The sequence below is a fragment of the Salmo salar genome, chromosome 01, assembly GCF_965601325.2.
Source record: "Salmo salar chromosome 01, fSalSal1, whole genome shotgun sequence".
Classification (NCBI taxonomy): domain Eukaryota; kingdom Metazoa; phylum Chordata; class Actinopteri; order Salmoniformes; family Salmonidae; genus Salmo; species Salmo salar.
Window position 1 is genome coordinate 104,777,345 of NC_138291.1, and position 14,720 is coordinate 104,792,064.

The following is a 14,720-nucleotide window of genomic DNA, read 5'->3' on the forward strand; positions in this document are numbered from 1 at the left end:
ATGGCACCCTATCTTCTATACAAGTTACTACATTTGACCAGAGCCCAATGGGATACCCTATGGGCCCTGGTAAAAAGTAGTGAACTACACAAGGAATAGGGTGCTACTCAGGACACGCACAAGGGCATCTGAGACGCACTTAGGAGGAACCATAATTAAGAGACCATTTTCTTTCATCACAAAGTGTCTCTGGTGAGGTTATGATTCATCCTGACTTTCTAGGGCCCCCTTTTTCTTCATGTTTCAAATGTCTGCGTCACAAATGGCACCATATTCTCTAAATAATGCACTACTTTTGAACAGGGCTCATAGGGCTCATAGGGCTCTAGTCAAAAGTAGTGCACTATGTAAGGAATCGTCTAGGGAATAGGTTGCCATTTGGGACACAGCCCTTCTAACATGAGTATCATTAGGATCCACAGGTATGTGTAATTATACCTGGCCTTGGCTTTGGTTGACGGGAGTGCAGTGTGTTTACGATGACTCGATTTAAAACATGAGAACCCATCAAGGTTTTATCAAGTATGGTTTGTTGAGAGGTATTTGAGGAACTCCAATGGAGATGTTTTGTATTGTGCATTTTTTATATCCTGCTTCTGAAATAATTACATTTCTTTAAACATGACTCACAACCCCACAGAAATACATAATATACAGGTTACAAAATGATTGGGATGCCATTACAACCAATATCATCCAAATATGCTGAGAATCTCCATTCCAACTTCCCTCTGAGATCTGAGTGCTGTGTGTAGCCTAACTATCCACACTGTTTCTATTAGAATACTGGACCTCGATCTGTGATAGGAGGGTTCTATCCACACTGTTTCTATTGGAGTACTGGACCTCAATCTGTGTTAGGAGGGTTCTATCCAAACTGTTTCTATTGGAGTACTGGACCTCGATCTGTGTTAGGAGGGTTCTATCCACACTGTTTCTATTGGAATACTGGACCTCGATCTGTGTTAGGAGGGTTCTATCCATACTGTTTCTATTGGAATACTGGGCCTCGATCTGTGTTAGGAGGGTTCTATCCACACTGTTTCTATTGGAATACTGGACCTAGATCTGTGTTAGGAGGGTTCTATCCACACTGTTTCTATTGGAATACTGGACCTCGATCTGTGTTAGGAAGGTTCTATTGGAATACTGGACCTAGAGCTGTGTTAGGAAAGTTCTATTAGAATACTGGACCTCGATCTGTGTTAGGAGGGTTCTATCCACACTGTTTCTATTGGAATACTGGACCTCGATCTGTGTTAGGAGGGTTCTATCCATACTGTTTCTATTGGAATACTGGGCCTCGATCTGTGTTAGGAGGGTTCTATCCACACTGTTTCTATTGGAATACTGGACCTAGATCTGTGTTAGGAGGGTTCTATCCACACTATTTCTATTGGAATACTGGACCTCGATCTGTGTTAGAAGGGTTCTATTGGAATACTGGACCTAGATCTGTGTTAGGAGGGTTCTATTGGAATACTGGACCTAGATCTGTGTTAGGAAGGTTATATTGGAATACTGGACCTAGATCTGTGTTAGGAGGGTTCTATTGGAATACTGGACCTAGATCTGTGTTAGAAGGGTTCTATTGGAATACTGGACCTAGATCTGTGTTAGGAAGGTTATATTGGAATACTGGACCTAGATCTGTGTTAGAAGGGTTCTATTGGAATACTGGACCTAGATCTGTGTTAGGAGGGTTCTACTGGAATACTGGACCTAGATCTGTGTTAGGAAGGTTACATTGGAATACTGGACCTAGATCTGTGTTAGGAGGGTTCTATTAGAATACTGGACCTAGATCTGTGTTAGGAGGGTTCTATTAGAATACTGGACCTAGATCTGTGTTAGGAGGGTTATATTGGAATACTGGACCTAGATCTGTGTTAGGAAGGTTATATTGGAATACTGGACCTAGAGACCTGAGATTCATTCTATGGTTGACTCACCCTGACCACGGTTTCTACCCACTGTAGACATGGTTGATATTGGAACATCGGGCATGAGTGTTTTCTTAGGAGATAATCACAAGCTAGGTTTTAAATAAACATATTGATTAGTGGTTGTTTATTAGGCTAAGCCCTCCCTCCATCCCTTCCCTTCCCCTCCCCTCCACATATCATTTATCCCAGATTACTGATGGATGGAGGGTGAATTGACATGGGGAGTCAGCAGCAGCAACATTTTGTTTAGTCACACATGGACGATTGATCGTTAAACATCGATTTGATAATTGTTACTTCACCCAGCTGGGTGGCTGGGTTGTGGAGAAAAACAAGGCTGTGGGACACACATTCCAGACCTGTGGGCTGTGAGAATAGATCTGTCTGTGGTTCTTACCCAAGTTCCCAGTCATCAGATAGGCGTTGTGGAAGTCCTTCATCCCCAGGCCAACGATGTGGATGAATTCCTCAATGACCTGCATCAGCTCCACTGCACCTGGATAGATCTAGAGAGACGACAACATTACAGTTAACTAGTGAGAGGTGATAACATTACAGTTAACTAGCGAGAGGTGAGGACAACATGACAGTTAACTAGTGAGAGACGACAACAACATTACAGTTAACTAGTGAGAGGTGAGGACAACATTACAGTTAACTAGTTAGAGGTGATAACAACATTACAGTTAACTAGTGAGAGGTGAGGACAACATTACAGTTAACTAGTGAGAGGTGAGGACAACATTACAGTTAACCAGTGAGAGGTGAGGACAACATTACAGTTAACTAGTGAGAGTAGACAACAACATTACAGTTAACTAGTGAGAGGTGATAACAACATTACAGTTAACTAGTGAGAGGTGATAACAACATTACAGTTAACTAGTGAGAGGTGATAACAACATTACAGTTAACTAGTGAGAGGTGAGGACAACATTACAGTTAACTAGTGAGAGGTGAGGACAACATTACAGTTAACTAGTGAGAGGTGAGGACAACATTACAGTTAACTAGTGAGAGGTGAGGACAACATTACAGTTAACTAGTGAGAGGTGAGGACAACATTACAGTTAACTAGTGAGAGGTGATAACAACATTACAGTTAACTAGTGAGAGGTGAGGACAACATTACAGTTAACTAGTGAGAGGTGATAACAACATTACAGTTAACTAGTGAGAGGTGAGGCCAACATTACAGTTAACTAGTGAGAGGTGATAACAACATTACAGTTAACTAGTGAGAGGTGAGGACAACATTACAGTTAACTAGTGAGAGTAGATGACAACATTACAGTTAACTAGTGAGAGGTGAGGACAACATTACAGTTAACTAGTGAGAGGTGAGGACAACATTACAGTTAACTAGTGAGAGGTGATAACAACATTACAGTTAACTAGTGAGAGGTGAGGACAACATTACAGTTAACTAGTGAGAGGTGAGGACAACATTACAGTTAACTAGTGAGAGGTGATAACAACATTACAGTTAACTAGTGAGAGGTGAGGACAACATTACAGTTAACTAGTGAGAGGTGATAACAACATTACAGTTAACTAGTGAGAGGTGAGGACAACATTACAGTTAACTAGTGAGAGTAGATGACAACATTACAGTTAACTAGTGAGAGGTGAGGACAACATTACAGTTAACTAGTGAGAGGTGAGGACAACATTACAGTTAACTAGTGAGAGGTGAGGACAACATTACAGTTAACTAGTGAGAGGTGAGGACAACATTACAGTTAACTAGTGAGAGGTGATAACAACATTACAGTTAACTAGTGAGAGGTGAGGACAACATTACAGTTAACTAGTGAGAGGTGAGGACAACATTACAGTTAACTAGTGAGAGGTGATAACAACATTACAGTTAACTAGTGAGAGGTGAGGACAACATTACAGTTAACTAGTGAGAGGTGAGGACAACATTACAGTTAACTAGTGAGAGGTGATAACAACATTACAGTTAACTAGTGAGAGGTGAGGACAACATTACAGTTAACTAGTGAGAGGTGAGGACAACATTACAGTTAACTAGTGAGAGGTGAGGACAACATTACAGTTAACTAGTGAGAGGTGATAACAACATTACAGTTAACTAGTGAGAGGTGAGGACAACATTACAGTTAACTAGTGAGAGGTGAGGACAACATTACAGTTAACTAGTGAGAGGTGATAACAACATTACAGTTAACTAGTGAGAGGTGAGGACAACATTACAGTTAACTAGTGAGAGGTGAGGACAACATTACAGTTAACTAGTGAGAGGTGAGGACAACATTACAGTTAACTAGTGAGAGGTGATAACAACATTACAGTTAACTAGTGAGAGGTGAGGACAACATTACAGTTAACTAGTGAGAGGTGAGGACAACATTACAGTTAACTAGTGAGAGGTGATAACAACATTACAGTTAACTACTGCCGTATCAGTGCAGCCGTTACATAGATCAAAACCACATCCCAAATGTCCCCCACATTTCCTATATACTGTAGTCTGCTTGACCAGGGCCCATAGGGCACTAGGAAATATAATGCCATTTGGGACAAAGAACTAGACGTGGGAAGAGAGGTGAGAAACTTCCCAGTTATCTTATTACTGCAACATCAGTGCTGCCATTACATGTACACAGGATTAGTCAGTAGTGTTCTAGCAGCATTCCTCTTGGAACTGTCTCCTGGGAGAGAGGGAGTGTGTTGTGGAAAACAGGGAAAACGTACAGGTGATATGTGAGGGATAGAAGCAAACAGAATGTCATAGGGTTATGTAAAGACTTCACTTCTAACAGACCGTTTACTTTGACTGATTTTACATGTCCAACATGAACCACAACAATCTAGAAATGTTCATCTTTCACTCATCAGACATCTCACCTCTGACCAGGACATCTCACCTCTGACCTGGACATCTCACCTCTGACCAGGACATCTCACCTCTGATCAGGACATCTCACCTCTGACCAGGACATCTCACCTCTGATCAGGACATCTCACCTCTGACCTGGACATCTCACCTCTGACCAGGACATCTCACCTCTGACCAGGACATCTCACCTCTGACCTGGACATCTCACCTCTGACCTGGACATCTCACCTCTGACCTGGACATCTCACCTCTGACCTGGACATCTCACTTCTGTCCTGGACATCTCACCTCTGACCTGGACATCTCACCTCTGACCAGGACATCTCACCTCTGACCAGGACATCTCACCTCTGACCTGGACATCTCACCTCTGATCAGGACATGGCTACTAGCTACTAGATTCTGTTACCCCTTGTGACGACCCTCCCACTCTGTCTGCCGTATTCTTTCTCTTTGCTCGGTGGGCGGAGCTGGGAGGGTGTCGGTGGGCGGAGCTGGGAGGGTCGTCAGCGACATGGGAAACACCTGGGCCCGGGTGTGTCCCAGGATAAATACACTTCTTCCCCATTCATTGAGGAGACTCTCTCCATGCAGACACACTGATAGATTTTGGTGGTGGCATTTTTGTGGCTGTTTGTATGTTTGCTTTGGCAACTCTCAACACCTCTCATTATCACATCTATGCACGCAACCACTCACTTACACTGCTGATTACAAACTGCACACACCATTGTTAATTGTATTTATGTAACTTCAGTTAATAAATATATTTTTGTTATTCCTTATCTCCAAGTTGTCTCCCTTTTTGTTATGGACTTCTAGCCAGTTCGTGACACCTTTTAAAAGGGGACAGATCAGGACATGGCAACTAGATACTGGTACCCTTTAAAAGGGTACAGACCAGGACATGGCTACTAGATACTGGTAACCTTTAAAAGGGTACAGACCAGGACATGGCTACTAGATACTGGTAACCTTTAAAAGGGTACAGACCAGGACATGGCTACTAGATACTGGTAACCTTTAAAAGGGGACAGACCAGGACATGGCTACTGGATACTAGATACTGGTAACCTTTAAAAGGGGATAGACAAGGACATGGCTACTGGATACTAGATACTGGTAACCTTTAAAAGGGGACAGACCAGGACATGGATACTGGATACTAGATACTGGTAACCTTTAAAAGGGGATAGACAAGGACATGGCTACTAGATACTGGTAACCTTTAAAAGGGTACAGACCAGGACATGGCTACTAGATACTGGTAACCTTTAAAAGGGGACAGACCAGGACATGGCTACTAGATACTGGTAACATTTAAAAGGGGACAGACCAGGACATGGCTACTAGATACTGGTAACCTTTAAAAGGGGACAGACCAGGACATGGCTACTAGATACTGGTAACCTTTAAAAGCGGACAGACCAGGACATGGCTACTAGATACTGGTAACCTTTAAAAGGGGACAGACCAGGACATGGCTACTAGATACTAGTAACCTTTAAAATGGGACAGACCAGGACATGGCTACTAGATACTGGTAATCTTTAAAAGGGGACAGACCAGGACATGGCTACTAGATACTGGTAACCTTTAAAAGGGGACAGACCAGGACATGGCTACTAGATACTGGTAACCTTTAAAAGGGGACAGACCAGGACATAGCTACTAGATACTAGATACTGGTAACCTTTAAAAGGGGACAGACCAGGACATGGCAACTAGATACTGGTAACCTTTAAAAGAGGACAGACCAGGACATGGCAACTAGCTACTAGATACTGGTAACCTTTAAAAGGGGACAGACCAGGACATGGATACTAGATACTAGATACTGGTAACCTTTAAAAGGGGACAGACCAGGACATGGCTACTAGATACTGGTAACCTTTAAAAGGGGACAGACAAGGACATGGCTACTAGATACTGGTATCCTTTAAAAGGGGACAGACCAGGACATGGTTACTCAATACTGGTACCCTTTAAAAGGGGACAGACCAGGACATGGCTACTAGATACTGGTAAACTTTAAAAGGGGACAGACAAGGACATGGCTACTAGATACTAGTAACCTTTAAAAGGGGACAGACAAGGACATGGCAACTAGCTACTAGATACTGGTAACCTTTAAAAGGGGACAGACCAGGACATGGCTACTAGCTACTAGATACTGGTAACCTTTAAAAGGGGACAGACCAGGACATGGCTACTAGCTACTAGATACTGGTATCCTTTAAAGGGGACAGACCAGGACATGGCTACTAGCTACTAGATACTGGTATCCTTTAAAGGGGACAGACCAGGACATGGCTACTAGATACTGGTAACCTTTTAAAGGGGACAGACCAGGACATGGTTACTAGATACTGGTAACCTTTAAAAGGGGACAGACCAGGACATGGCTAGTAGATAATGGTAACCATTAAAAGGGTACAGACCAGGACATGGCTACTAGATATTGGTACCCTTTAAAAGGGGACAGAGCAGGACATGGCTACTAGATACTGGGATCCTTTAAAGGGGACAGACCAGGACATGGCTACTAGATACTGGTAACCTTTAAAAGGGGACAGACCAGGACATGGCTACTAGATACTGGGATCCTTTAAAGCGGACAGACCAGGACATGGCTACTAGTTACTGGTAACCTTTAAAAGGGGACAGACCAGGACATGGCTACTAGATACTGGGATCCTTTAAAGCGGACAGACCAGGACATGGCTACTAGATACTGGTAACCTTTAAAAGGGGAAAGACCAGGACATGGCTACTAGATACTGGTAACCTTTAAAAAGGTACAGACCAGGACATGGCTACTAGTTACTGGTAACCTTTAAAAGGGGACAGACCAGGACATGGCTACTAGATACTAGATACTGGTAACCTTTAAAAGGGGACAGACCAGGACATGGCTACTAGATACTGGTAACCTTTAAAAGGGGTCAGACCAGGACATGGCTACTAGATACTGGTAACCTTTAAAAGGGGACAGACCAGGACATGGCTACTAGATACTGGTAACCTTTAAAAGGGGACAGACCAGGACATGGCTACTAGATACTGGTAACCTTTAAAAGGGGACAGACCAGGACATGGCTACTAGATACTGATAACCTTTAAAAGCGGACAGACCAGGACATGGCCTCTAGATACTGGTAACCTTTAAAAGGGGACAGACCAAGACATGGCTACTAGATACTAGTAACATTTTAAAAGGGGACAGACCAGGACATGGCTACTAGATACTGGTAACCTTTAAAAGGGGACAGACCAGGACATGGCTACTAGATACTGGTAACCTTTAAAAGGGGACAGACCAGGACATGGCTACTAGATACTGGTATCCTTTAAAGGGGACAGACCAGGACATGGCTACTAGATACTAGATACTGGTAACCTTTAAAAGGGGACAGACCAGGACATGGCTACTAGATACTGGTAACCTTTAAAAGGGGACAGACCAGGACATGGCTACTAGATACTGGTAACCTTTAAAAGGGGACAGACCAGGACATGGCTAGTAGATACTGGTAACCTTTAAAAGGGGACAGACCAGGACATGGCTACTAGATACTGGTATCCTTTAAAGGGGACAGACCAGGACATGGCTACTAGATACTAGATACTGGTAACCTTTAAAAGGGGACAGACCAGGACATGGCTACTAGATACTGGTAACCTTTAAAAGGGGACAGACCAGGACATGGCTACTAGATACTGGTAACCTTTAAAAGGGGACAGACCAGGACATGGCTACTAGATACTGGTAACCTTTAAAAGGGGACAGACCAGGACATGGCTACTAGATACTGGTAACCTTTAAAAGGGGACAGACCAGGACATGGCTACTAGCTACTAGATACTGGTAACCTTTAAAAGGGGACAGACCAGGACATGGCAACTAGATACTGGTAACCTTTAAAAGGGGACAGACCAGGACATGGCAACTAGCTACTAGATACTGGTAACCTTTAAAAGGGGACAGACCAGGACATGGATACTAGATACTAGATACTGGTAACCTTTAAAAGGGGACAGACCAGGACATGGCTACTAGATACTGGTAACCTTTAAAAGGGGACAGACAAGGACATGGCTACTAGATACTGGTATCCTTTAAAAGGGGACAGACCAGGACATGGTTACTCGATACTGGTACCCTTTAAAAGGGGACAGACCAGGACATGGCTACTAGATACTGGTAAACTTTAAAAGGGGACAGACAAGGACATGGCTACTAGATACTAGTAACCTTTAAAAGGGGACAGACAAGGACATGGCAACTAGCTACTAGATACTGGTAACCTTTAAAAGGGGACAGACCAGGACATGGCTACTAGATAATGGTAACCTTTAAAAGGGGACAGACCAGGACATGGCTACTAGCTACTAGATACTGGTAACCTTTTAAAGGGGACAGACCAGGACATGGTTACTAGAAACTGGTAACCTTTAAAAGGGGACAGACCAGGACATGGCTGGTAGATAATGGTAACCATTAAAAGGGTACAGACCAGGACATGGCTACTAGATATTGGTACCCTTTAAAAGGGGACAGACCAGGACATGGCTACTAGATACTGGGATCCTTTAAAGCGGACAGACCATGACATGGCTACTAGTTACTGGTAACCTTTAAAAGGGGACAGACCAGGACATGGCTACTAGATACTGGGATCCTTTAAAGCGGACAGACCAGGACATGGCTACTAGATACTGCTAACCTTTAAAAGGGGAAAGACCAGGACATGGCTACTAGATACTGGTAACCTTTAAAAGGGTACAGACCAGGACATGGCTACTAGTTACTGGTAACCTTTAAAAGGGGACAGACCAGGACAAGGCTACTAGATACTAGATACTGGTAACCTTTAAAAGGGGACAGACCAGGACATGGCTACTAGATACTGGTAACCTTTAAAAGGGGTCAGACCAGGACATGGCTACTAGATACTGGTAACCTTTAAAAGGGGACAGACCAGGACATGGCTACTAGATACTGGTACCCTTTAAAAGGGGACAGACCAGGACATGGCTACTAGATACTGATAACCTTTAAAAGCGGACAGACCAGGACATGGCCTCTAGATACTGGTAACCTTTAAAAGGGGACAGACCAAGACATGGCTACTAGATACTAGTAACCTTTAAAAGGTGACAGACCAGGACATGGCTACTAGATACTGGTAACCTTTAAAAGGGGACAGACCAGGACATGGCTACTAGATACTGGTATCCTTTAAAAGGGGACAGACAAGGACATGGCTACTAGATACTGGTAACCTTTAAAAGGGGACAGACCAGGACATGGCTACTAGATACTGGTATCCTTTAAAGGGGACAGACCAGGACATGGCTACTAGATACTGGTAACCTTTAAAAGGGGACAGACCAGGACATGGATACTAGCTACTAGATACTGGTAACCTTTAAAAGGGGACAGACCAGGACATGGCTACTAGATACTGGTAACCTTTAAAAGGGGACAGACCAGGACATGGATACTAGCTACTAGATACTGGTAACCTTTAAAAGGGGACAGACCAGGACATGGCTACTAGATACTGGTAACCTTTAAAAGGGGACAGACCAGGACATGGATACTAGCTACTAGATACTGGTAACCTTTAAAAGGGGACAGACCAGGACATGGCTACTAGATACGGGTATCCTTTAAAAGGGGACAGAGCAGGACATGGCTACTAGATACTGGTAACCTTTAAAAGGGGACAGACAAGGACATGGCTACTAGCTACTAGATACTGGTAACCTTTAAAAGGGGACAGACCAGGACATGGCAACTAGATACTGGTAACCTTTAAAAGGGGACAGACCAGGACATGGCAACTAGCTACTAGATACTGGTAACCTTTAAAAGGGGACAGACCAGGACATGGATACTAGATACTAGATACTGGTAACCTTTAAAAGGGGACAGACCAGGACATGGCTACTAGATACTGGTAACCTTTAAAAGGGGACAGACAAGGACATGGCTACTAGATACTGGTATCTTTTAAAAGGGGACATACCAGGACATGGTTACTCGATACTGGTACCCTTTAAAAGGGGACAGACCAGGACATGGCTACTAGATACTGGTAACCTTTAAAAGGGTACAGACCAGGACATGGCTACTAGATATTGGTACCCTTTAAAAGGGGACAGACCAGGACATGGATACTAGCTACTAGATACTGGTAACCTTTAAAAGGGGACAGACCAGGACATGGATACTAGATACTAGATACTGGTAACCTTTAAAAGGGGACAGACCAGGACATGGCTACTAGATACTGGTAACCTTTAAAAGGGGACAGACAAGGACATGGCTACTAGATACTGGTATCCTTTAAAAGGGGACAGACCAGGACATGGTTACTCGATACTGGTACCCTTTAAAAGGGGACAGACCAGGACATGGCTACTAGACACTGGTAAACTTTAAAAGGGGACAGACAAGGATATGGCTACTAGATACTAGTAACCTTTAAAAGGGGACAGACAAGGACATGGCAACTAGCTACTAGATACTGGTAACCTTTAAAAGGGGACAGACCAGGACATGGCTACTAGATAATGGTAACCTTTAAAAGGGGACAGACCAGGACATGGCTACTAGCTACTAGATACTGGTAACCTTTTAAAGGGGACAGACCAGGACATGGTTACTAGATACTGGTAACCTTTAAAAGGGGACAGACCAGGACATGGCTGGTAGATAATGGTAACCATTAAAAAGGTACAGACCAGGACATGGCTACTAGATATTGGTACCCTTTAAAAGGGGACAGACCAGGACATGGCTACTAGTTACTGGTAACCTTTAAAAGGGGACAGACCAGGACATGGCTACTAGATACTGGGATCCTTTAAAGCGGACAGACCAGGACATGGCTACTAGATACTGGTAACCTTTAAAAGGGGACAGACCAGGACAAGGCTACTAGATACTAGATACTGGTAACCTTTAAAAGGGGACAGACCAGGACATGGCTACTAGAAACTGGTAACCTTTAAAAGGGGTCAGACCAGGACATGGCTACTAGATACTGGTAACCTTTAAAAGGGGACAGACCAGGACATGGCTACTAGATACTGGTACCCTTTAAAAGGGGACAGACCAGGACATGGCTACTAGATACTGATAACCTTTAAAAGCGGACAGACCAGGACATGGCCTCTAGATACTGGTAACCTTTAAAAGGGGACAGACCAAGACATGGCTACTAGATACTAGTAACCTTTAAAAGGGGACAGACCAGGACATGGCTACTAGATACTGGTAACCTTTAAAAGGGGACAGACCAGGACATGGCTACTAGATACTGGTATCCTTTAAAAGGGGACAGACAAGGACATGGCTACTAGATACTGGTAACCTTTAAAAGGGGACAGACCAGGACATGGCTACTAGATACTGGTATCCTTTAAAGGGGACAGACCAGGACATGGCTACTAGATACTAGATACTGGTAACCCTTAAAAGGGGACAGACAAGGACATGGCTACTAGATACTGGTAACCTTTAAAAAGGGACAGACCAGGACATGGATACTAGCTACTAGATACTGGTAACCTTTAAAAGGGGACAGACCAGGACATGGCTACTAGATACGGGTATCCTTTAAAAGGGGACAGACCAGGACATGGCTACTAGATACTGGTAACCTTTAAAAGGGGACAGACAAGGACATGGCTACTAGATACTGGTACCCTTTAAAAGGGGACAGACCAGGACATGGCTACTAGATACTGGTAGCGTTTAAAAGGGGACAGACAAGGACATGGTTACTCGATACTGGTACCCTTTAAAAGGGGACAGACCAGGACATGGCTACTAGATACTGGTAACCTTTAAAAGGGGACAGACCAGGACATGGCAACTAGCTACTAGATACTGGTAATCTTTAAAAGGGGACAGACCAGGACATGGTTACTAGATACTGGAATCCTGTAAAGGGGACAGACCAGGACATGGCTACTAGATACTGGTAACCTTTAAAAGGGTACAGACCAGGACATGGTTACTCGATACTGGTACCCTTTAAAAGGGGACAGACCAGGACATGGCTACTAGATACTGGTAAACTTTAAAAGGGGACAGACAAGGACATGGCTACTAGATACTGGTAACCTTTAAAAGGGTACAGACCAGGACATGGTTACTCGATACTGGTAACCTTTAAAAGGGGACAGACCAGGACATGGCTACTAGATACTGGGATCCTTTAAAGCGGACAGACCAAGACATGGCTACTAGATACTGGTAACCTTTAAAAGGGGACAGACCAGGACATGGCTACTAGATACTGGTAACCTTTAAAAGGGTACAGACCAGGACATGGCTACTAGTTACTGGTAACCTTTAAAAGGGGACAGACCAGGACAAGGCTACTAGATACTAGATACTGGTAACCTTTAAAAGGGGACAGACCAGGACATGGCTACTAGATACTGGTAACCTTTAAAAGGGGTCAGACCAGGACATGGCTACTAGATACTGGTAACCTTTAAAAGGGGACAGACCAGGACATGGCTACTAGATACTGGTACCCTTTAAAAGGGGACAGACCAGGACATGGCTACTAGATACTGATAACCTTTAAAAGCGGACAGACCAGGACATGGCCTCTAGATACTGGTAACCTTTAAAAGGGGACAGACCAAGACATGGCTACTAGATACTAGTAACCTTTAAAAGGTGACAGACCAGGACATGGCTACTAGATACTGGTAACCTTTAAAAGGGGACAGACCAGGACATGGCTACTAGATACTGGTATCCTTTAAAAGGGGACAGACAAGGACATGGCTACTAGATACTGGTAACCTTTAAAAGGGGACAGACCAGGACATGGCTACTAGATACTGGTATCCTTTAAAGGGGACAGACCAGGACATGGCTACTAGATACTGGTAACCTTTAAAAGGGGACAGACCAGGACATGGATACTAGCTACTAGATACTGGTAACCTTTAAAAGGGGACAGACCAGGACATGGCTACTAGATACGGGTATCCTTTAAAAGGGGACAGACCTGGACATGGCTACTAGATACTGGTAACCTTTAAAAGGGGACAGACAAGGACATGGCTACTAGCTACTAGATACTGGTAACCTTTAAAAGGGGACAGACCAGGACATGGCAACTAGATACTGGTAACCTTTAAAAGGGGACAGACCAGGACATGGCAACTAGCTACTAGATACTGGTAACCTTTAAAAGGGGACAGACCAGGACATGGATACTAGATACTAGATACTGGTAACCTTTAAAAGGGGACAGACCAGGACATGGCTACTAGATACTGGTAACCTTTAAAAGGGGACAGACAAGGACATGGCTAATAGATACTGGTATCCTTTAAAAGGGGACAGACCAGGACATGGTTACTCGATACTGGTACCCTTTAAAAGGGGACAGACCAGGACATGGCTACTAGATACTGGTAACCTTTAAAAGGGTACAGACCAGGACATGGCTACTAGATATTGGTACCCTTTAAAAGGGGACAGACCAGGACATGGATACTAGCTACTAGATACTGGTAACCTTTAAAAGGGGACAGACCAGGACATGGATACTAGATACTAGATACTGGTAACCTTTAAAAGGGGACAGACCAGGACATGGCTACTAGATACTGGTAACCTTTAAAAGGGGACAGACAAGGACATGGCTACTAGATACTGGTATCCTTTAAAAGGGGACAGACCAGGACATGGTTACTCGATACTGGTACCCTTTAAAAGGGGACAGACCAGGACATGGCTACTAGATACTGGTAACCTTTAAAAGGGGACATACAAGGACATGGCAACTAGCTACTAGATACTGGTAACCTTTAAAAGGGGACAGACCAGGACATGGCTACTAGATAATGGTAACCTTTAAAAGGGG

General features: G+C 43.8%; 1 protein-coding gene across 3 annotated transcripts in view; it reads right to left on the reverse strand.

The window, feature by feature from the left end:
* The window catches only part of LOC106577441 (adhesion G protein-coupled receptor B3), a 350,410-nt gene that overhangs the window by 120,117 nt on the left and 215,573 nt on the right, over nt 1–14,720 (reverse strand). For all 3 annotated transcript variants that reach the window (XM_082978585.1, XM_082978578.1, XM_082978573.1), the window contains one exon: nt 2,344–2,452. In XM_082978585.1, the coding sequence (XP_082834711.1) occupies nt 2,344–2,452 (109 nt within the window). The remainder of the gene's footprint in view (nt 1–2,343; nt 2,453–14,720) is intronic.